The sequence below is a fragment of the Neoarius graeffei genome, chromosome 9 (genome assembly GCF_027579695.1).
Source record: "Neoarius graeffei isolate fNeoGra1 chromosome 9, fNeoGra1.pri, whole genome shotgun sequence".
Taxonomy (NCBI): domain Eukaryota; kingdom Metazoa; phylum Chordata; class Actinopteri; order Siluriformes; family Ariidae; genus Neoarius; species Neoarius graeffei.
The window spans coordinates 16,958,698-16,984,066 of record NC_083577.1 but is presented as its reverse complement, the minus strand read 5'-3'; the positions used below and the strand labels follow the sequence as shown (position 1 = coordinate 16,984,066).

Sequence of the window (25,369 nt, the reverse complement as noted above, 5' to 3'; positions counted from 1 at the left end):
TTGGCATGAAATTATCAGAGAGGCTTTACTTTCATTTTCATTCACTGCATATTTTTCACATATTCCCCACCTAAATCATGAGATCAGGAAGCACATTTTATTTACTCTGAAATGCAAAATGCTGCATTATGGATCACACTATTTTATCTAGATTTTGAGAATTTTCCAGGGAAGAACCCCCAGATGCAAGGACAGTCAGTCAAAAACAGGAATCTTAGGCCCTGTCCACACGGCAACGGATTCAGGTGAATCTGATAAAATTGTTTATCGTTTTGGCCTGGCGTCCACACGGCACCGGCGTTTTGGGTGCCCCACAACGATATTTTTTGAGAATAGGTTCCAGAGTGGAAAAATCTGGCAACGGCGCCGTTGCAAAGTAGTCTGGATGAGTAGAACGGATTTGTTTACGATGACGTCACAACCACATGACTAGAACAAGCAGCACTCTCGCTGTTTGCGAGAGTGCTGTATACAAAAGTGCATTGCATTCACTTTTGTATACAGCTTTTCTTTTAAATAAACAAGTAACTGAACCATTTCTTGAATTTCTTTTTTTTATTGGATAAAAATGCTTTTCAAAATGTTCACACACAATAAGAAAATTAAGTTATATAAAACTATGCACATTAATAAAACTAATTTGTACACACAGAAGGCACGATTTCCTCGTGTAGTCGCAGCCATCTTCTTGTTGTTGTGTGTTTGTTCCTGACAGTGCTTCACACCGGGTAGAAGAAGGGGTTTATGCGCATGCGTCTACTACTTCTATTGTTCTGGTGTCTCTGATGGGACCGTCTTACAGCGCCCCTAGTGGTGTGGCATGTGTATTGCATCGTTTTCAGCAAGCGTTGCGTTGCCATATGTACCTGATATTTTACTGATCCGTTACCCATGTGGACGCGATATTTTTTTTAAATAAAATCTCGTTGCCATTGTCGTGTGGATGTAGCCTTAGAATCAAGAACAAGTTCTTGTTAAAGTGGCTGGTGAGTGTACATGTAGTAAATTCTTGAATATTCAATTATTATAGTGAAGGTCAAGACCATCTTCAAAATTCTGCAGAGGTTTCAATGGGAAAATTGCAACTCTACGTCAAGATTATAAGAAAGAAAAGAGATTTTGTGAAACTGAAATTTAATAAATTTTATCAGAACTAGAGAGATAAAATATTTTCAATGAGGAACTTGACTTAAAACTTCATCTCATTATCTCTAGCTGCTTTAAACATCTATTCAATTGTAATTTACTTGTCTATTAACTTTGTACTTTACTATGACAAAGAGCTCAATCAAACCATGTGTTTTTTATTGGCAACAAAATACACAAATCAACAGACTTCACTTTTATGAAGTTCACTCGGCGAGATAACGCACACACAGTACTGACAGATAGGAGTAAACAATGTCTGCTGTCATAGCACAAATGTGATTCTTGCCATCTAAAAAGATCACTTTTCTCACATAATAAATGCAAATAAATGGTCATATAAAAAAATGTAAAAAAAAAAAAAAAAGGACACTGCAAATTGCCAGTCATGGAGTGTTTATAGGCGGCAAAATCGCTGGTAGTTACTGACAGGGCTGTCTCTATACAAAACATTCAACACTGCAAAATAAAGTCAGCTATTAGTCATTAAATACTGCTTAAGCAAGGTGTAAGAAATGAAACAATCAATCAATCTCGCACTCCCTCCTCCAGCTAATAGCTGAAGAGAAAACCTGTGCTTCAGATGTTTAATTTTATTGCGTTCCATCACAGCTTTTATTTCATTATAGACTGCTAAGGATCAGCCCATTTTATTTTCTTACATGTTACCATGGAAATTAAAAATGTACCCACTCCTGTTAAAAAATGGTTGGTTTTTTTTAATGGATTTTTATAATGGGAGAAATACAACCAGTGAAATACAGTGCAGGTTTTTTTTGTACTCTTCTACTTTGTTACCAAGGCTGAAACAGAAATGAATAACCTACTTCATCTTAATGAATCAGTGCCATCACAGATCACTTTATTTAACTCCATTTACAGTATGTTCATTGCTAAAAACAACGAACCCCTTCTCTGATGTTTATTACAACCCCGATTCCAAAAAAGTTGGGACAAAGTACAAATTGTAAATAAAAACAGAATGCAATAATTTACAAATCTCAAAAACTGATATTGTATTCACAATAGAACATAGACAACTTATCAAATGTTGAAAGTGAGACATTTTGAGGTTTCCTCCGGGTGCTCCGGTTTCCCCCACAGTCCAAAGACATGCAGGTTAGGTTAACTGGTGACTCTAAATTGACCGTAGGTGTGAATGTGAGTGTGAATGGTTGTCTGTGTCTATGTGTCAGCCCTGTGATGACCTGGCGACTTGTCCAGGGTGTACCCCGCCTTTCGCCCATAGTCAGCTGGGATAGGCTCCAGCTTGCCTGCGACCCTGTAGAAGGATAAAGCGGCTAGAGATAATGTGATGTGTGATGTGATGTGAGACATTTTGAAATTTCATGCCAAATATTGGCTCATTTGAAATTTCATGACAGCAACACATCTCAAAAAAGTTGGGACAGGGGCAATAAGAGGCTGGAAAAGTTAAAGGTACAAAAAAGGAACAGCTGGAGGACCAAATTGCAACTCATTAGGTCAATTGGCAATAGGTCCTTAACATGACTGGGTATAAAAAGAGCATCTTGGAGTGGCAGCGGCTCTGAGAAGTAAAGATGGGAAGAGGATCACCAATCCCCCCAATTCTGCGCCCACAAATAGTGGAGCAATATCAGAAAGGAGTTCAACAGTGTAAAATTGCAAAGAGTTTGAACATATCATCATCATCTACAGTGCATAATATCATCAAAAGATTCAGAGAATCTGGAAGAATCTCTGTGCATAAGGGTCAAGGCCGGAAAACCATACTGGGTGCCCGTGATCTTCGGGCCCTTAGACGGCACTGCATCACATACAGGCATGCTTCTGTATTGGAAATCACAAAATGGGCTCAGGAATATTTCCAGAGAACATTATCTGTGAACACAATTCACCGTGCCATCCGCCGTTGCCAGCTAAAACTCTATAGTTCAAAGAAGAAGCCATATCTAAACATGATCCAGAAGCGCAGACGTATTCTCTGGGCCAAGGCTCATTTAAAATGGACTGTGGCAAAGTGGAAAACTGTTCTGTGGTCAGACGAATCAAAATTTGAAGTTCTTTATGGAAATCAGGGACGCCGTGTCATTCGGACTAAAGAGGAGAAGGACGACCCAAGTTGTTATCAGCGCTCATTTCAGAAGCCTGCATCTCTGATGGTATGGGGTTGCATTAGTGCGTGTGGCATGGGCAGCTTACACATCTGGAAAGACACCATCAATGCTGAAAGGTATATCCAGGTTCTAGAGCAACATATGCTCCCATCCAGATGACGTCTCTTTCAGGGAAGACCCTGCATTTTCCAACATGACCATGCCAAACCACATACTGCATCAATTACAGCATCATGGCTGCGTAGAAGAAGGGTCCGGGTACTGAACTGGCCAGCCTGCAGTCCAGATCTTTCACCCAGAGAAAACATTTGGCGCATCATAAAAAGGAAGATACGACAAAAAAAGACCTAAGACAGTTGAGCAACTAGAATCCTACATTAGACAAGAATGGGTTAACATTCCTATCCCTAAACTTGAGCAACTTGTCTCCTCAGTCCCCAGACGTTTACAGACTGTTGTAAAGAGAAAAGGGGATGTCTCACAGTGGTAAACATGGCCTTGTCCCAACTTTGAGATGTATTGTTGTCATGAAATTTAAAATCACCTAATTTTTCTCTTTAAATGATACATTTTCTCAGTTTAAACATTTGATATGTCATCTGTGTTCTATTCTGAATAAAAGATGGAATTTTGAAACTTCCACATCATTGCATTCCGTTTTTATTTACAATTTGTACTTTGTCCCAACTTTTTTGGAATCGGGGTTGTGCATCATGGTGTTTAACAGGGGTGTAACGATACACTCGGGTCAGCCGTCCTCACACACCCCATTAAGTATACTGTATAAAAGCCATAAATACGTTTTATCGGGTTATTGGTAATTGTAGGAAGATGCTATAGTTGCTCCTTTCAGTATTTTCAGATAGCACAGTTTGCAGTCTGCTTTGCTTTGGTTGTTACTGTTGATGAGAAAACACGTCCAGATCAAGGTCATTCATTTTATTTCAAGTCAGAAAAACCTATATTCTGTGGTGAAGTGCTCGCAGTCTGAATCCGAACTTAAAGATATTTTCAGATATCTTTACACGGATTCAGGTTTAAAGGCTTCCATCCAATGCCTTTAAATTCCAGTTGGTTCCAGTCTTGGGCTACTAACTGATGGACTTTCTTTTAAAAAATAAAATAAAATAAATGATTTAACTGTGCCCTGCATCATCCTTTGATGTACTGCATCATATACTGTGCCAGTGTTTTCTGGTTGTGAAGAAAAACCTCCAGTCTATGAAATGGATCCAAATCACTTAAAGCTAGCTCCCAATGGACACCGTTTAATGTGGTGAAACCACTGACATCAACCTCCCACATATAATACATACATTTAAGCCATAAATTCTAATTATTAGACAAGCATCGTAAGATTTTAAACAAAAGTGTAACGATGTGCATTGTGGAAATCTGCAAAATGAGCATTCTATTAATTACACATGTAATGTAAGTGCACTGTTTGAATCCAAGAGTCCACAACCTGCACAGCCCAGAGTTAAAATAAATAGAGCGCACACTGGTCACATGTTATTTTTCAAAGAGGCTATGCCAGGGTGCTCCGGTTTCCCCCACAGTCCAAAGACATGCAGGTTAGGTTAACTGGTGACTCTAAATTGACCGTAGGTGTGAATGTGAATGGTTGTCTGTGTCTATGTGTCAGCCCTGTGGTGACCTGGCGACTTGTCCAGGGTGTACCCCGCCTTTCGCCCGTAGTCAGCTGGGATAGGCTCCAGCTTGCCTGTGACCCTGTAGAACAGGATAAAGCAGCTAGAGATAATGAGATGAGATGAGGCTATGCCATTACCAGGAATCACCTGCACTTGTGAAGTGACCATTAGCCCAATCATTTGCATTGCAATGTTCGAAATACTTTTTTGAACTAGGCTGCCCAGTGGGCAACCTGAGGCAAAAGTTAAGTTGCCCATCAACATTTTGCCCCACTTTTAAGTCCCTGATTTCTGCAAATTAAGTACTTAACCTATTAACAACATAAAGAAGCAATATACACAAAAGCCATATACGTAACAGCATATTAACTTTTCATTGTATACCATTCCAACATTCTCCCCTCATGGCCCTTCAGACTCTTCAGATTTGGAACTACTGCTGAAGTCAGTGGCTGCCTGTCTCCCTCCTCTACTCCCGTAGAGCCTGGTCTGTGGTCTTCCCACCAGACCACCATCTGCCAATGGGATCATTGGGACAGAAGGTGTCCACGGTAGTTGGGCAGAGGGTAGTAAGGTTCAAGGTGGTAAGGGTATGGGTAGTCAGCCTATTCCTCCAGTCCGACTTGACCCTCTTCATGAGGCTGAACCCCCCTCTCACACTCTGCAATGGAGAGGGGCAGCAGCAGCAGCACAATGGCCAAGACGTCTCTGAATCAGTCCACGTGTTCCTTCATCATCTGTTGCCACAGGGTGACATATTTGAGCATACCAAACGACAGTTTTCACTTGACCATCACCTTTACCTCCCCCCACTGGAGGAGACAATCCTCCAGTTTGTGTCCTTTCTTTTCTAAGATCACTTTAAAATGTCCGAAAACTGTTGACACCTCCTCCTCCCCATATGTTTCCAGACCAGAGGGTGGCCAAAGTGTTGGGTCAAACACTTCTGTTGCAACCAGCACATCATTGTTAAGGGCTTGGAAACGTAATTTAAAAACTATAATAATATTTGGCAGTGGGCACATAGGAAAGTGTAAAGTTTGTCAACATGTTTATCATGCTTATATGATGAAAAACTCGCAAAGATACTTATCTAAATGACCTACTCATTCTAAACCTGCTGAGCTTCACTGGTGAAGCGCTCAACCCCCGAGGGTTAAAAATCAAAACAATGGCCACGCTCTCAAAGTGATCCACCAAGATTTTCATTGTAGTACAATGGAAATACAAGTGCCTTGGAATTACCCCAGCACTACTAAGATTTACAATGAAATTTGAAGAAAATAACTGAGTGTTTGTCTTTTTTTCTGCCGCCGCTTTGTACGTCGCCGAGCCCTCATGTACAGTGATACTTGGCATCTTCATCGTTTTACAACCACTAACAAATGCATTTTTGCCTCCTGACTTGTCAAATTCTATGCACCAGTTACAAAGTATCTTTTCGGTCTCTTCTCCTGTGTCATGACGTAGCCATGGGCATTCTGCTCACCATGATTCTTGAAAAGCATATCTAGGGACACGTTTTGAAGGCTTCCCCGCTGTCATCTGCTCACTAGCCTCACTCTTACCATATTTCCGTTTCAGTCCTGGACGTTCCTTGTCCTTGCTCTTCTGGGCTTTCACTTGTAGCAGCAGTCTCACAGTCGTCTCCTCGACTAGCTGATTTGGAAAAATAGTTGAACAAAGTGCTTTGACTCGCCATGCTCACAAAACTCCGAGAAAGTTCCAGAAAACTTGAAATGTTATGACATCGTAATGAGGCTTGGGTTCGTAAATTTTCTGTGTCAATGTCCGGGGGTGATTTGCCACCTGTACCGCAAGTGTCTTTGCCATAGGTTGCGTGGAACAAAATGTGGTTGCGCAGCACAACTGGGCAACAGGGTATTTCGAACACTGCATTGTATGTTATACAGTTACACAACCATGTTAGAACAGTTAAAAAGTGCTCTTAAGTGGCTTTAATTAAAAAAAAAAAAATTCCCAAACCTCTGATCTATGATGCCTGAGAACCAAGCTGCAGAAAACAGGCATTTTAGCTGACTTGAACTCTATTTCTGCTACAGAGCTTATAATGTTTCAGTCGATCATTTTCCCGGGTCAGAGATTTTGTCTAGTCATTAAAATTTTGGGGAGAATTTATATATTTATAAAATATACTGAACCTGTAGTACATTTTGTTTACAATATAAAACCTTTTCTCAGATATTTTTAAAATGTATTTAGTTTTATAGAAACAAAATGCACATTGTGCATACGAACGCAATATTGCGAATCGAACAGTATCTGAAGTATCATGAACTGAATAGTATTGTGAACACAGTAACGTGAACACAGTAAAATGAATAGAAGGGGCACCATGAACCAAACAGTATTGTGAAAAAGTTTCATGAACTGAATCATCAATGCAGTAATGTGAATTGAATAGCATCATCATCAAGGCAGCACGGTGGTGTAAGTGGGTCGCACTGTCGCCTCACAGCAAGAAGGTTCTGGGTTCAAGCCCAGTGGCCAACGAGGGCCCTTCTGTGTGGAGTTTGCATGTTCTCCCTGTGTCTGCATGGGTTTCCTCTGGGTGCTCAGATTTCCCCCACAGTCCAAAGACACGCAGTTAGGTTAACATGGGACATGCCCAAGAGTGGCGGCATGCACGTAGGCAGCGGCTTTGCGCTCCTATGATGAACTAAATTTCATTGTACGTTTGTGCAGTGACAATAAAGGCATTCTATCTATCATGCACGCAGTAACATGAATCAAATTGTATCATAAATGCAGCACTGGGAACCTTGCAGTATTGTGAACTTATGAACATGAATCGAATAGCATTGTGAACACCATTATATGAACTGAAACGAATAGGATCACGAAGGCACCTACGTACATGAATTGTACAGCACTGTGAAGGAAGTAGCGTGAATTTAATTGAATCATGAATGCAGTAACATGAATTGAAAAGTATCATGAATGCTTTAAAACAAATTGAACAGTATCATGAATCAAACAGTATTGTGAACATAGTATCACAAATTGTTTTGAATCATGAAAGCAGTAACATGAATCGAATATTCTCGTGAACGCAGTAAAGTGAATCAAATAGTATCGCGAATGCAGTAACATGAATCATAGTATTGTGAAGTGAATAGTGTCGTGAACGCAGTAAGGTGAACTGAATAGTATTGTAAACACAGTAACTTGAAAATCAAACAGCATCGGGAACTCAATCATGAATGCATTATTGTGAACGCAACAATGTGAATTGAATAGTATTGTGAACTAGAGTTGAGCCGGATACTCGGCTGAAACGAGTATCTGGTACGGATAAAGCACTTTTGCCGAGTACGAGTATTATACGAGTAATACGAGTCAATATCTGTGCTTGGACTGAATGAAAATCCACACACACCGCTCTGCTCACTCACACAGAGAACAGCTCTCTGTCTCTACCTCAGTCACTCAGGTTCACGGCTCTTTTCCGTTAACGTTTCGGGTTTCTTCAGCTTCAAGTTTGTTTTTATTTCAGTTTGTACTTACTTATAACCAGTAGAGTTTTGGTAAACGTGGGTTCGTTCAGACGTGGTGCTTGGTAGAAAGCGACTCGCGTTGCGTCTCTGCCTGTCAGAGATTTTTTTTTCTTTTTTTAACCGTCGGTTAAAAACAGTTTTTTTTTTACTTCACGCACTGAGTGTCTGACACTTTCTAGGTAGTAGTGGTATAAATAATATTACAAAATAAGCTACACACACACACACACACACACACCTGAAATTAAAAAAAAATAAAAAAGAACAAAAAAAAAATCACACTGATCATAAAAAAAATTTAAAGTTAAAAAAAGAAAGTTATGTTAAGTATGAAAACTCTTGTTCATTACATTTCATTTCATAATTGCAACCGCATGTGTTATATTCATTGTTGCAAAACTCATCTCATCTCATTATCTCTAGCCGCTTTATCCTGTTCTACAGGGTCGCAGGCAAGCTGGAGCCTATCCCAGCTGACTACGGGCGAAAGGCGGGGTACACCCTGGACAAGTCGCCAGGTCATCGCAGGGCTGACACATAGACACAGACAGCCATTCACACTCACATTCACACCTACGGTCAATTGAGAGTCGCCAGTTAACCTAACCTGCATGTCTTTGGACTGTGGGGGAAACCGGAGCACCCGGAGGAAACCTACGCTGACACGGGGAGAACATGCAAACTCCACACAGAAAGGCCCTCGCCGGCCACGGGGCTCAAACCCGGACCTTCTTGCTGTGAGGCGACAGCGCTAACCACTACACCACCGTGCCGCCTGTTGCAAAACTTGTTCTGTAAATAGTTCGTTTGCTATCGTGATCAAAACCATTGATCTGAAGCTCAATGCTGATGCTGTCCTGTAAATAGTTTTCTAATCAGCAATAAATATAACAATTTCTGATCAACCCATATGCTTAAAATAACATACTGGTTAAAGCCCCACCCATTTCAAGACAACCAGACCCACTTTCGGGTTAAATCCCGCCCACTTCCAGGTTAGGCCCCACCCACTCCAAGTACGGATATGGATACAGATAATTCATATGGTTAACAGATACAGATAATGCTGTACTCGCTCATCCCTATTGTGAACACAGTAACTTGAACTCAATTGAATTGTGAACACAGTATCGTGAATTGAATACTATCATGAATGCAGTATTGTGAAAAACAGTACTGTAAATGCAGTCACAAATTGAATAGTATCATGAACAGTGTCGCGATTCATATAGTATCATGAATCAAATAGCATCGTAAACACAGTATTGTAAATTCAATTGACTTGAACACACCATCATGAAAAGTATCATGATTCAAATAACGAAACGAATCAAGCTATCATGAATGCAGTGTTGTGAATTAAACAGTTATGAAAGTTTCCCTGATGAGGGTGGCGTACAGTAGTACGGCAGGCGGTTGCTAGTGCTCAAACACACATCTGTTGGTTGCTTTGCAACACAGAAACGGGCACTCTGAGACACGAACACACACAGACACACACAGTCGTGTTCTGGTCCCAACCACCACTCTCTGCTCTCCTACTCCTTTTATACTCAATCACTGCAAGAGACAGACACACACACACACACACACACACACACACACACACAAATTGATGACCGGTGTAGCGACTTGGCCACTCACCTTCCCTGACTCCGCCCTCCATTCACAAACCAACACTCAGCCACGCTCCCACTGCCACATACCCCCACCGCCTGCAGCTGACTTCCCCCCCAACGGGACAGGAAGTCCGCCACCACCATCTGTGCCCCCGGCCTGTGGACCACCTCAAATTTGAACAGCTGGAGGGCGAGATACCAACAGGTGATCCGCACGTTGGCATCCTTCATACAGTGGAGCCACTGGAGGGGCGCATGGTCCGAACAGAGGGGTGAAAGGGCGTCCCAGCAGGTAGCACCAGAGGGTGAGGACCACCCACTTGATAGCCAGGTACTCCTTCTCGATCGTGCTGTATTTGCTTTCACGCATCGACAGCTTGCGGCTAATGTACAGCACAGGTCGCTCCTCACCCTCCACCTTCTGGGACAGAACGGCCCCCAGCCCCCTGCCCAATGCATCTGTAAAATAAAGGGGAGAGAAAAGTCAGGGGAGTGTAAAAGTGGCCCCAACACACTGCAGCTTTTACCCTAGAGAAAGCCTGTTGGCATTGCTCCATCCACTGGACCAGATCTGGTGCTCCCTTTTTAGTGAGATCAGTCAGCGGGCTGGTGACGTCCGAATAATTAGGTATGAACCTACAATTGTAGCCAGCCAGCTCCAGGAACGGTCTCACCCCCTTTTTGGTCTTGGGCCTAGGGGCAGGCCGCAATCGCTGCAGTCTTGTTAATTTGGGGACGCACTTGCCCATGACCAAAGTGGAAACCCAGATACTGTACTTCCACCCGCCCAATTACACACTTTTTCGGGTTAGCTGTGAGACCCGCATGCCTCAGCGACTTTAAGATGGCCCTAAGGTGTTCTAGGTGCCTCGGCCGATCATTGCTATAGATGATATCGTGGAGGTACGCGGCCAAGTAGGCAGCGTGAGGGGAGAGAATCCTGTCTATGAGTCGCTGGAATGTCACGGGAGCCCCAAATAACCCAAAAGGAAGCGTGACGAATTGGTGTAACCCAAACGATGTGGAAAAGGCAGTTTTCTCTTGGGACAGAGAAGTCAAGGGGATCTACCAATATCCCTTCGTTAGATCCAGCGTTGAGTAAAAATGAGCAGCGCCTAATCGATTGAGCAACTCGTCAATGCGAGGCATTGGGAATGTGTCGAATTTAGACACTGCATTGACCTTTCTATAGTCCACACAGAACCAAACTGGACTGACCCATCGGTCTTGGGAACCAGGACCACTGGGCTGCGCCGGTCACTATGGGACTCCTTAATTATTCCCATTTCGAGCATGGCCTTGAGTTCATCCCAGACCACCTGTTTTTTTTGTGTGTTTGGGCAAGCGGTTAGGGCGGCTCCGCACCACCACCCCCAGGGGCGTCTCAATGTGGCGTTCTATGAGGTGAGTGCAGCCGGGCAGGGGCAAGAACACGTCAGAAAATTCCCTCTGCAACTAGGCCACCTCCGTGAGTTGGACTGGTGAGAGATGGTCTCCACAAGGGACTGGAGTGGCTGGAGATGTTAAATTTTTTTTTTTTGGCACCTCTGGCCCCAGCTCCGCCTTCTCTGAGACCACAAACACCAACACCATGGGGACCTCCTCATTTCAGTGTTTTAACAGATCGAGGCAGTAAATTTATGATGCCCCACCGTTCCCTCAACTCATAGTCGACGTCCCCGACTCGCCATGTGACATCAAAGGGCCCTTGCCACTTGATGATTAATTTGGAGCTCGACGTGGGTACTTTGTCTCCCGGTGTGAATTCTCTAAGGCGCGTGCCCGTCATACAATCGGACTTGATGTTCTTGTGCCTGCCACAAATTCTCCTGGGTTAAGTGAGCGAGTGTGTGGAGTTTTGCTGTCAGGTCGAGAATGTATTGAATTTCGTCCTTGCTAGGCGAAGGTCCCTCCTCCCAATTTTCACATAGCACATCCAAAATGCCACATGGTTTACGGCCAAACCACTCTGAGAATGACTGATCCTGTCTGATCTCAGAAGAGAAATAGGGGAAGGCTGGTGTCACACTTGGCTGGAGAATTTGACAATTGATTACTCGCATTTGGTCAAACGCATGCCGCAGAGTCTCATCTCTCAACTGCTCTAACAGGAAATCCTCAAGGGAATCCCCGAGAGAGGGAGGAGGGGCAGGCTGCTCCGATATCGCCTTGACGTGGTGCTGACGTAGATGGCTCTGTGACAGCTTCCCCAGCCAATGCCTGACCGGGATCTTCCCAAGACGCATCACTGCAGGACCCACTTCTTACTATGTGTTCCATTAATTCTTTAAACCCTGGCCAATCAGTCCCCAAAATCAATGAGTGGGTGAGATGAGGATTAACTGCCGCCTTTAATCTATGCTTTTCTCTCCGAAATAGAATGTGGACAGACACTAAAGCGTAGTTGTGAACATCCCCGTGCGCACACAATGCCTTCACCACTTGTGCTCTCCCCAGTACCTCACCTTGCACCAGGCTTTAGTGGATTGAGGTCTGGTTACAGCCAGAATCCACCAAGGCCTGATATGTATCCCCTTATACACTTACCGGTATATGATACGCTCCAGTTTCTGACGCTTCGGGGACCCGGACCATCGCTCCCACCACCATCACGGAGCACTGACTTTGGAGATGTCCCGGCTCCCCGCAGCGCCAGCACACCGGCCCAGGCTCTCCCTCTGCACTGGTGTTATGGACATCACTCACCTGGGGGGGAGAAGAGACAGACAAGGAAGGGGGAAACGGGAGGACACCACGGGTTTGTCAGGCCAGCTGGGGGGGAGCCGGCCCCCACCTGTGCAGTGGGGGAACAGGGTGAGGACAGGAAGCAGAGGGAGAGAGAGAGAGAGAGAAAGAATAGGAAGCATGTCTTCCTGCCGTTGGAACTGCCACCATGTGGTCCTCTGCCAGCTCGATAGCTTGTTCCAGCGACGCTGGGCGAAGACACTGGACCCACTCTGCCATTTCTTCCGGAAGTCGCGTGGTGAACTTGTCTAGTGTCGCCAGGTCGATAATTCCCTCGGCATAGCAGTCATTCACCCTCAGCCACCGCTGGCAGGCGTTCCAGAGTTGTTGGCCGAACGCGGACGGCCAGCCGACCTCCTCCAACCTCAGTGCGCGGAAGCGCTGCTGCTGTTGTTCCGGAGAGCGGCCAACTTGCTGGAGCATGGCTCGCTTTAAGTCGGCATATATGAGCCGGCTGTCGGTAGGGAGCTGCAGTGCGGCGAGCTGCACCTCGCCGGTCAGCAGGGGAAATAGGTGTGCTGCGTGACCGGCCACCCCCACACTTCGGCTGCTTGCTCGAAGAGTGCGAGGAAGGCTTCCGGATCATCGTGAGGAACCATCTTCATTAGGGTGAGGTGGGGAGGGGCCACTGTGGTGGCGGTCGAGGACCCCGCCGACACAAGGAGGTGTCGGAACGCCTGGAGGTCTTCTTGCTGGGTTAGCATCAAGGCCTCGAAGTGTTGTTCCTGCTTCTTTCGGAGGGCGATCAGCGGTTGATGCCGGTTCTGCTTTGATGTAGCGAGGGCATGAACGAGGTCCTTGAACGGTGAGGACTCCATAGATGGGCTCCCTTCTGCACTCCCGGGTTTCGGCACCACTGTGAAAGCTTTCCTGATGTGGGTGGAGTACAGAAGTATGGCAGGCGGTTGCTAGTGCTCAAACACACATTTATTGGTTGCTTTTCAGCACAGAAACGGGCACTCTAAGACACAAACACACACAGACACACACACACAGTTGTGTTCTGGTCCCAACCAGCACTCCTCTGCTCTCCTACTTCTTTTATACTCCATCATCACTGCATCACTCACACACACACACAAAAATTGACGACAGGTGTAGCAACTTGACCACTCACCTTCCCTGACTCTGCCCTCCATTCACAAACCGCCGCTTGGCCACACCCCCGCTGCTACAACAGTATTGTGAATTGAATCAAATCATGAACACAGTACTGTGAATCAAATAGCATCATGAAAGCAGTAACGTGATTTGAATTGTGAATACAGTGTCACGAGTCGTGACCAGAGTGGATCGTTACAGCCCTAGAAGAGTCAGAATTCTGCAGTCTCCCTCCCAGTCAAGTGGATTAGTACAAGTGGATTAGTAGGTGTGCATGAAGTTTGAGTTTTTTCTCACAATTTCTAAGAGAAAACAGAAGACAGGGTGTTTGGACTGAAATCTCCAGGTACATTTATACAAATGCACTGTTCTACTACAAACATTTAGCACGATATAGTATACCCAAGCAGCCTTACCATGTCCCAGGAATCTAATGGCCCTTTTCCACTACCCTTTTTCAGCTCACTTCAGCTCGCTTCAGCTCACTTCAGCCCGACACGGCTCGCATTTCGACTATCTCAGAGCAGCACGACTCAGCTCGCTTCAGCCCTGCTTAGCACCCAAAACTCACACGGTTTTGGAGTGGGGCTGAAGCGAGCCAAACCGAGCCGAGTGGGGCTAGGGGCGTGAGGAGACACTCCTCTGTGCACTGATTGGTGAGGAGGAGTGTCCTCACATGCCCACACACGCCCCGCGAGCACGCTGGGATCTGTAAACACCGTAAACCCGGAAGAAGAATAATTACGAATTACGAGAATTTCTGAAGCTTTATGCGCCTCGCCTCATCTATACGCTCTTGCCAGTGTCTGTTGGCGTTGTCAGTGACAACAAGCCACAGCACCAAGACCAGCAACACTAACGACTCCATGTCCTCCATGTTTATTGTTTACTATCCGGGTCGTGAGACTACCGCTTAAAAGATCACTGATGTCACTGTTTGCGCCGCCTAACGACATCACATGACGTCCACCCACTTTCGCTAACTCCACCCAATGTGTCCACCCACTTCCAGCCAGCACGGTTCAGCGCGGTTGTAGTCGAAATGCAACTCCAACAGCCCCACTCAGCTCGACTCAGCACGGCACGGCTCAGCCCAACTCAGCCGCGTTTGTAGTGGAAAAGCGGCATAAAATTCCCAAATCTTTGCTTCATATTGACCAAGATTGAAGCAAAAAAAATAAACTCAGTAATGTTTGATCTCTGCAACCACATGCATAGCTCTCAGTCAGCCAGATAACATTCAGACTTCTTTTCCTTTTTTTTAAAAAACATTTTCTTACCTCTGTGACATCCATGACCTTGATGGCCGCCAACTGTCCTGTTTTGACATGCCGACCCTGCACAAAGAGAAGGGAAAAGGTGACAGACATTACACAGAGATTTAAATGGCCAGATGAAAAAGCTTTTACAATCAAAAAGATTTGACATCCTTTCGACTACCAGATGATGAATTAGATTAGATAAAACTTTATTGATCCCTTTGGGAGGGTTCCCTCAGGGAAATTAAGAACCAGGGGGGTGTACTTCGGCTGTAGAAGAACCAGGTTGTGGTCAGACTTCCCTAGTGGGTTCGAGTTCACATTCCCCATGATAACGGAAGGAATGGATAACTGAGAAAACTGGGATAGGGATTTTTTTTTTAACACAAGATGGAGTTGAACTTGACAGATTTTGACACATGCAGCCTGCCACTCTGACTTTATCATAAACAATAAATAAGACTGTCTATATTAAAAACGTTTTCAGATAGCAGACGGCTGTTTGCGCCACCAGTCTCTCACTGCTTCACAAATGAAAAGTCAGGAATCCCGCTCAGCAAAGCTGTTCAGCAGGTGAAAGAGCACAACTGTGTCACGGTACATTAATGGTGGTTTAACAAGTATTTAAGCAAACTCATACACATCATAGCCTTATTTGTATTTCTGTAACAACCAACCCCCCATCCTCCCAGCTACAAGCAGTCGTGTAACAGGGAAGAGTCAGCCAGTGGGTGGGAAGTGGTAACATCACACTGGGGAGAAAATGGGAAATAAAATTAAAAATATTAAATTTAAGAAAAAAAACTGCTGCCAAAGCAGATGTGATATCTGCATCACAACTTCACAAATGTGTACTCATCTCAGGTACAGTTGTGATGGCTTGCCAGGATCAAGGTGAAAATTCCTTCACACGGAATCACGCTGAAAATGGCACTCAGGGTGCTGCAGAAAATCTGAAGTAGCTGGCTTTAAAAATAAATAAATAAATAAATAAATAAATAAATAACAGTCTGTGGCTCTGAAATTATGTGACAACAAAGTCACTACAGCGTGCCAAAGGCACATTAACACTAGGGGGTAAATTTTGAAATTTACATGCCTTCTGGCGGCTTCTGGTGCATTCTCAGCTAATAAATTACTAACCATTTCCCTGTAAAATACTTTCAAAATATGCATGAAATTTCCCTCAAGATGCATGTGCGCTTTCTCAGTTACCCTCTGTAGTATGCTGCCTAGCTCTGTAACATAACTACATGCGCTATGGCATGGTCACGTGGTCTGGCTCAGCCAACCAGAGCACGAGAATCGATCAACAAATATGGTGTCATGTCCAGTCATGACCTGAATCGAAGGCAATTTCGTGGTGAAATAATTGGATTTGCAGCAAATTATGGGCAGCAGAGACAATAGAAACCACTTGAACATTAAAAGGCAAGTTTTAATTTTTTTCCTCAGATCAAGTAGCCAGCACAGAGAAAACCGCCAGTCGCTGGCGCTTGTGGACCTCTCTGGGCACCATTACAACTTCAATCAGCTTTCTGCTCAGCTAGTTACACTAATCATGTGGACCATCACCTTGCATTTAAACAAAACATTGAGCCAAAAAAAACCAAACAAACAGAGAACGCTCCAGTCAGACAACACTGTTGATAACCAAAGACTTGTGGCCATAAAGTTTTGCTACGACACTATACTAGTTCAATGAAAGGAAAGTGATGAATAAAGTTGATCAAAAAGCAGGTATAGTTATGATCATTATGATTTATAATTTTTCGATAAAACTCAAACTTTAGCTGTAACAATAAACAGAAACTATCCAATGCCCCATTATGGTGCATATGTATTTACTAGTTCAATGAAAAGAAAGTGGTTGTCACACCTGGACTTTCACTTGCATGCGCTCTAAACAGCGTGCACCTCTAAAGACAAGCACCTGCCTTGGATTAAGCGCAAATCAGCAAGTGCATAAAAGGATGCTGCCAACACCTACACGGTGCGAAATATTGCATTATCACCATTACTGAGCCGTTATTGTACTGTCTTCCTGGTTATCGGCTCTTTTTTCTTGTCCTGCCCAGCTTATTCTGTTTGTGCCTCGCTCGACCCTTTTGCCTGTTTATCGTTATTGATTCAGCCTGCCGTTTTGGATTCGATGCCTGTTTATTTATTTTATAATAAAGACACTCTTCCTTCATATACATCCGCCTCCTCTCCAATCAACCTGTCCTTACTGACAGTGGTTAAAAAGTTTACCAAAAGCAGGTATTAGTTATGATAATCATTATGCTTTATTTATAATTTTTCAACAAAACTTAAACTTTAAAATGTAACAATAAACAAACTATCCAATGCCCCATTATGGTGTGCATGTTGTAATAATCCATTACTTGATCTGCAGTTTTAAGAGTTAGACTCACACAAATTCAAAGCTTCTGAAGAAAATAAAGTTTACTTGATTAATCTAGTAAAACTTGAAGTATAAATTAATTTAAAGAAATGAAACCAAAAGAAAACGAGTTGGACATGATGAGGGTAACAGAATCACGTTGTGAATGAAAACAAACCATAAGTGAGTTGAGCACTATTGTTAAATTCCCCTGGAATATTTTACGACATTTGTGATGGTTAATGTGAACCATACAAAAGAAAAATACACTGAAAGTCCGAATGAAACGAAGAGTTGCCATAAATATTTATTTTATTGAGGTATTTGATCGCAATTTCTCCAATTTCGATGCATCCAAAGTCTAATAATCTATAATTAGATATTACGACATGGTTATTTTATTTTATTATTATTATTTTTTTACACATGCACCTGCTATACTCTGCTTCCCTGGAATTTCATAAACAATAACAAAGCCGGATCACTGAGGGGATTGAACTAGTTTTGTTGGAACTTTACTGATGTAACTCTTGAATAATTACTATAAAAAAATGGAGATTTTCAACAAATATTCAACTCGTCCAGTCAGACAGGCAGATGCAGATTTGGTCATCTCGGACAGTCGGACTGCCGTTAATGTCGAGCCCTGCCCTTTCTGCGAGAATGAATAAAACTATCCTTAAAGGAATAAGTTAACATGACTTCAAAGTCATGTTTGTTAGAGAAATTAAATTAGTAGGCTACAAACAATTTAAAAAGAACCTTAACCCTTTGGTGAGTGATCATGAAAAGCTTGAAAAGCATTAATGAATTTAGTCCAATAAAAGTTCTCACAGTATGCAGTTTACGGGAACGTCTGTACACAAAGCTGCACTGAAACGTCAATATGTTCCAAGTGAATACGTCCAGGGTGACTGTACTCTGAATATTTGTTTGAGCAACACACACACAAAAAAAAAAAACACACACACAACGCAAAACCCAGAAGATTCTCATGAACATATGGAGGAACCAGTATTTTTGAATATTCGAGAAAAATATTTGAATTGCAAACTAAGTTCCTCGTTATAGCTGCATGCCAAGCATGGCTGTGAGACATTGTGCCACTGCTAAAGAGTGCAGGTTCTGGGTGCTGCATCAACAAAATCTGCACCTCCACACAGTGCAACAGATAAAGCCTTAATCTTTAACCAGAAATTTCCAAATATTCAAATAATGCTTAATGTGTAAACTGGGCGGCATGGTGATGTAAGTGGTTAGCACGGTCGCCTCACAGCAAGAAGGTTCTGGGTTTGAATCCAGCAGCCAGCGGGGGCCTTTCTGTGTGGAGTTTGCATGTTCTCCCTGTGTCTGTGTGGGTTTCCTCCGGGTGCTCCGGTTTCCCCCACAGTTCAAAGACATGCGGTTAGGTTAATGGGACGGCCTTGGGCTGAGGTGCCCTTGAGTGAGGCAACTAACTCCCAACTGCTCCCCGGGCGCTGTTAGCATGGCTGCCCACTGCTCTGGGTATGTGTGTGTGCTCATTGCTCACATGTGTGCACGCATATGTTTGTTCACTGCTTCAGATGGGATAAATGCAGAGAGGAATTTCACAAGCATGTGATGAATAAAGTTGTTCTTCGAACACATCCGCTACAAAGTGTGCATAATCTTAAATCTTTAGCAGCTGTAATTCACAGCCATGTTCATGTTTTTTGATAGAATGAAGAAATTCTTGATGCATGTTCTTATACAAGTCTTGTTCCATGAAAACGTGCTCAGTTAAATGTGAAAATGAGCAGGACCAGCCTTTGTTTTCTGAGTGTGAGTGATTGATTTTAGGAGCCTCCTGCTGCACACAGTAAGCTACAGTCCCCATCAGTGCTCAGCAGCACAGCTATAAATAGCGCTCAACCTTTTTAACCAGCTCCTGTCTACCCTCCAGCTGTTAACCCACACATCAGCCCAGCAGACTGCATGGCACGGGAAGAGTTAACCATGTCAGGGAAACGAAGGGGGCAGGGAGAGGGGGAAAGAAAAAAACTCTCACTCAGAGAGAACATGAGACAGAGAGACACAGACAAATTATGACAGAAAAGAGAAAAGAGGGAGTTTCGAAAATGTGAAGTGTGACAGAAAGCAATTTCTGGAACAAAGTGATACAGGCTGTGTGTGTGTGTGTGTTCGTTCCAGACTGTCCATGATTGTACATTTTTGGTTCTCGTTATTTTAGTTACATCATCTCTTGTGCCCTTCTCAGTATATCAACAGAACAATTAATGGTATAAACTAGGAAGGAACTCTGTACAGCAGGGGTCATCAAACTCCGGCCCGCGGGCCGACTCCGGCCCGCCACCCCCCTTTGACTGGCCCCCCAGCCCCTCTGCCCCCCACCACTTGAACCGGCCCTATAAGCCAATCCCCAAAAGTGGTCATGGCCTATTTTTTTAAATTGCTTTTTGGCAAATAATAACATGTCTGCATCTTGTATTTTGTTGATTTTATCAATTAAAATTGATATTTAGTTATAAAATGAACTATTCATATTTTCCAAATTTTCGTCATATGCTCGCGATCAAGCAGTGACAGGCAGCGCACGCGCAGAGAACTGTCAATGTTCAGGACAGCAAAATGACTAGCAGTAAGCGAAAAGTTGACAGAGAGTGCAGAGTTTTTAAAGAACAGTGGACCACCGATTATTTTTTCGTTCAGTGTAAGGACCGTGCAGTTTGTCTTGTATGTAAAGAAAGTGTGTCGGTTTTCAAAGAATATAATCTGCGTCGTCACTACGAAACCCGCCACAAAGAGTATGCTAGTTTGCGAGGGCAAACAAGAGAAGACAGGATTCGGAGGATGAAATGCGGACTGGCTGCACAACAGAATGTATTCCTTCGCCAAACCCAGATCAACCAGGCTGCTGTCCGAGCTAGCTATAAGGTAGCTCACCTACTAGCTACCCATGGAAAGCCGTTTACTGATGGGGACTTTGTTAAAGTATGCATGCTTGCTGTGGCCGAGGAGGTGTGTCCCGACAAGAAGGATGCGCTCAACGCGGTGAGTCTCTCCGCACCTACTATGACCAGGCAAACCAAAGATTTGGGGGACAACGTGTATGACCAGCTGAATGAGAGAGCATCAGAATTCGAGTTTTTTGCTTTGGCCATGGATGAGAGCAATGACGTGCAGGACACAGCACAACTGCTGTAATCTATTGATCTATTGCTCATATTATAATTTCACTGTTTTTTTAATGTATTTATTTTATAGGCCTATTTATTTGACCTTTATTAAGTGCTGCACACAATTATTAATATTATTAATAATATCAAAAGGCCTACCTACAATTTATAATTTTTCACTCACCTTTGCCAGTGTCAATCACCTCAACTAGGCAGATGTTTCTTACCTTGACAGCTTTGATGTTATTTTTATTAGAAAATAAGTAAATGAAATATCTGTGGTATTTCAAATTAAAACAAAGTGTGAAGACTCGATTACTACATTTGCAAACCACTAGTAAAGATAAACAAATATGTGCCAGGAATCAAGTGTTGATATAGTAGTGGGGATATAGTAGTGTGGATATAGTAGTGGGGGTATAGTAGTGTTGATATAGTAGTGTTGATATAGTAGTGGGGATGGCTGTGCCAGGCTAGTAATCTCTACTACACAGTGAGGCCTGCTGGTGGTCATATTTGTCTGGGTCATACAATTCTATGTTATATAGCTGACCCTACCCCAGCCCCCCATCACAGTCAGGAACGACAACGTGGCCCCCAGAGAAAAAAGTTTGGTGACCCCTGCTGTAGAGTATATACCTTACCAAAGCACATAATAACATCAAAATCAAATCACTTAAACCTAGGATAATATGAAAGTTGTACATCAAATTTCATCAAAATCTGTTCACTACTTTTTGAGTTAAGTTGGGAATAGACAGAACAATCCTGGATCCGCATACTGTACATATTTGGATTTGCATCAAAATTGAATCAATTGTTCCTTGGACCATGACCAACCTTTCCTCCAAATTTCATCAAAATCGGTTCACCATTTTTTGAGTTACATTGGGAACAAACAAACAATGGTGAAAACAACCACCTCCAGCAAAATTAGCCAAGTATTAGCAACACCATGCACAGTTTCTGATAAATTTCTGAAAGCTCTGGAAAGAAATATTGTGAGAAAAGGAGCAAATATGAAAAAAGAATGAGAGACACAGTATGCTGTGTTTGGGGTGAAGTTGCAACTTGTCTACAGCCCGTTAAAACCCAGAGATGTTTTCTTAACTTGAAATTTCAACTAATCTCAACTAGCGGCTCTTTCCCACATTTATAGAGTGACATCAAACCAACATGGCCACCAACACTGAACAGTGTACAGTCTCCTTTCTCTACTTTTAAATGAGCCCATAATTCAGATTCTTGCTCTTGGTTGACAGGAGTGGAACCTGATGCGATTTTTTGATCTGCTGTTGTAGCTCATTGACCTCGAGAGTCTGATGTGTTGTGTGTTCTGAGATGCTTTTCTGCTCACCATGGTTGTAGAGAGCAATGCTTTGAGTTACCTTAGACCTCCTGTCAGCTCAGACCAGTATGGTCACTCTCCTCTAATCTCCCTCATCAACAAGGTATTTCAGCCTGGAGACTGCCCACACACAGGACACACGTCCCCCGAAAATATTTTAATAACATAACACGCAAAACCCTGCATTCTAGTGCATTTTAGTACTTATTTTCACTAAAACAAGTTATAACTTTTAAGCCTTTTCTTTCATGTACATTAATGATTAACATGTCAAAAATATCAAATTTAATTCCCCTGCTGCGTGCCAAGCTGTGTGCCAAGTATGGCTATGAGACACTGTGCCACTGCTAAAGAGTGCAGGTTCTGGGTGCTGCATCAACAAAATCTGCACCTCCACACACAGTGCAACAGATAAAGCCTTAATCTTTTACCAGAAATTTCCAAATATTCAAAAATCAAACAGTTGAAGGTAAACTCAGCAAAATCCCAAAACAGTACTGTTAAAAAGTAAAGGTCTGTTAGAGTTTCTAAAGCTTTCAGGTTTCAATGTTGGGGACATTGAGCCTCGTTTATCAATCTTTTAGTAGAGTTGTGCGTTTGCAGAAGCTAAAGTGAACTAAAAATTTCCAATTCATATTTATGCGAGTTGAAGCCAATTGTTTACATTAGTTCATATTGTCTGTAAATTTAAACACACCAATGAATACCAAATTTCTCATATAAATCAGGGGCGTAGCTAGGATTTTTCAGGGAGGGGGTCACACACTGACTGGCAGCCTGAGTGCATTATGTAACAAAAAAATAATCCCCATTACTAGTTTTAGGCAGCTTAGAAACCGGCTCTTCCATTATTGCTGTTTCTTCCACGTTTTCTTGATGATGCGTTCTAGAAACGGCACTAAAACTTAGCTTTGAAGCCACAAAATGCAACTTTGATGGAAAAAAAATATATAATAAATTGCTTACCTCTCTTCACGTCAAAAGAAGGAGGAAAGTTTTGCTTGTTTTGACATGGCGAATTATTAACACGAGGAAATACTTGTAATTTGCAACTAAAAAGACTGCAGCTACACTGGCAGCTTGAACATGCTTTCTAGTGCGATTGTGTTGCGCTTACGCAGAACGGTGTCAGTCCTGTGCACCTTAGCTCGTGCACCTGAAGGCACGCCTTGGGCATGCGTGTCGTTAACAAAGAACACCTGTCTTTAATCAATGAACTATGTTTGGGCTATTTAAGGACAGCGCCCATGCAAGGATGATGTGAAGTATTACGCCGCATCTAGGAATGTGAAAAATCCGAAAAATAAATTTCTCCATTCGGAAAACCGGAGATTTTCAAGAGTTTTGTTAAATATCCGGATTTCCAGGTAAATCCGGAAGACTTTCATCCCTCGATTATTAACCTCAGAGATGATTTCACAATGAAGGAAAAAACCTTTTATATTCTGTTTACGTTGAGAAGATTAAAGCTTATTTTAGCAGCAGCACCAATAATAAAACTGAAAATCTAGCCTGATACAACTGACTTGTAGCTACAGTTCTATTCAACTGCAGCTATATAAATGAGTTTAATTCAAACACCAGGGAGCGTGAGGCTTCCAGCTCACAGCTAATTCACACCATCATCTCTGCTTGAAATAGCTCAAGCGTTACCATAGGCACAAAAAACAGTGGGACTGCTGGAGAAGAGTGAGAAAACAGGCTTTTTTTCCATGAAAAATCAATCCAACGTCAAAAACTAACAAGTCACAGCGATTTCATTACACTTCCAATGATCAAAGGCTCCACGTGTTAAGTGTCCCTCACATTATCCATGCATAACTTTCTATGAGCAGGGCCATGCAGTTATACACTGCAAAAAACTGAAAACTGAATTTGAGGAGAAAATTACTTAATACTACTGAAATTATCTTGCTGCATGGACAGATCATTTTACATGACAAGACATCTTGGAATAAATTGGTTACAATCTAGAACTACTTTTAATAATCCCAGAGTTGGTGTCTTGTGTTCTTCTAATAGGAAATGCTAGATCGTTTCATATTCAAGATATTCTAACTTGCTAAGAATTTTTTTTTTTTTTTTTTGCAGTGTACTTTAATAAAAGTATAAAATGGTTTTGTTTAAGCAATCTACAGGGTGTCTGAAGAGTCAGAAACCAATGGGAATGCACTCTTGCTAATAATTATGGACATTTTTGTAATTTATTATATTAGTTATGACATTTGAACGAGTGCACTTGTTTTTTGACATTTTATTTTATACGCCATCTGGAAGATACTCTACAGAGGTATATAGTTTTACATCAAACGGATAAAAACATTAAAAATAAAATAGGAAAAAAATGTATAGACTGGTTTAAAAAAAAAGTACTCCAATTACAATGCAGTTCAAAAACACAGAACATTTTAAAATCACACATTTCTATTGAAAGGAACACATCACAGTACTGCAACGACACATCGAGGCATGATGTCCACCAGCATGTTAAGATCCCTCCAGCTGATATTCTTCCACTACTCAAACAGTGCTGCTCGAAGCTCCGGTAAGAAAGACGGAGGAGGATCTCCATACTCACAAACCACTTCTCAGGACAGTCCTCTCAAATGATTTGATTGGTCAGTCGACCAGAAGGTTAGAATGGACTTGTATGCTCAGTGCAGAGGTCTTGGAATCATTTTTTCATTCACAAGTGGAGAGATGAGATGGATTTTAAAAAAATTAAAAATACCCAGATGTGTGCATACTTGGCAACCCCCTGAGAACGAAAAGCGGTAGATCAGATTGCACAGCGCAATTGTGCCCTTCTAGGCGTGTCTGGGGGCATGCTCCACCAGAACATTTGTGGGGGGGATTGTAAAATGGTGCTTTCTTCTGCATTCTGAGAGCCACATTTGAAGAAAATTGATCGGGAAATCAGACCGATGGACTTCACAAAATGCTGCTTCTCACCTTACCTCGATACTTTGATGCTGGATGATCCAATGACCAAGTTGCCTTGAAATTGCTGTCAGAGCGAATCTTTGTATGGCGGTATGGTGGTGTTCATGGTCACCAGAGTGTGTTTGGTTTTTACAAATACTGGCGCCATTTGTTGTGGCATGTGACCTCATTGCCAATTGACTAGAACCATAAGGAGAACAAATGGAATGGCGCAACGGAGCAATACAATTTAGATTCAATATCATTATTGTGCCGTTCCACTGGCTCTTGGCTTCACTTAATATGACTATGACACTACATACTTGAACCCCCCCGTGCCAAAAACAGCTGAAAAGAGATTAGAAGAGCAAATCCAACAGTGCTCACTGATTATTTTGCAATGCTGTATGTTTTAG

The 25,369-nt window shown here is 42.7% G+C and overlaps 1 protein-coding gene across 7 annotated transcripts in view; it reads right to left on the bottom strand.

Moving 5' to 3' along the window:
* The window catches only part of LOC132891486 (mitogen-activated protein kinase kinase kinase kinase 4), a 218,427-nt gene that overhangs the window by 121,642 nt on the left and 71,416 nt on the right, over positions 1-25,369 (bottom strand). For all 7 annotated transcript variants that reach the window (XM_060929103.1, XM_060929106.1, XM_060929104.1 and 4 more), the window contains exon 3: positions 15,161-15,217. In XM_060929103.1, the coding sequence (XP_060785086.1) occupies positions 15,161-15,217 (57 nt within the window). The remainder of the gene's footprint in view (positions 1-15,160; positions 15,218-25,369) is intronic.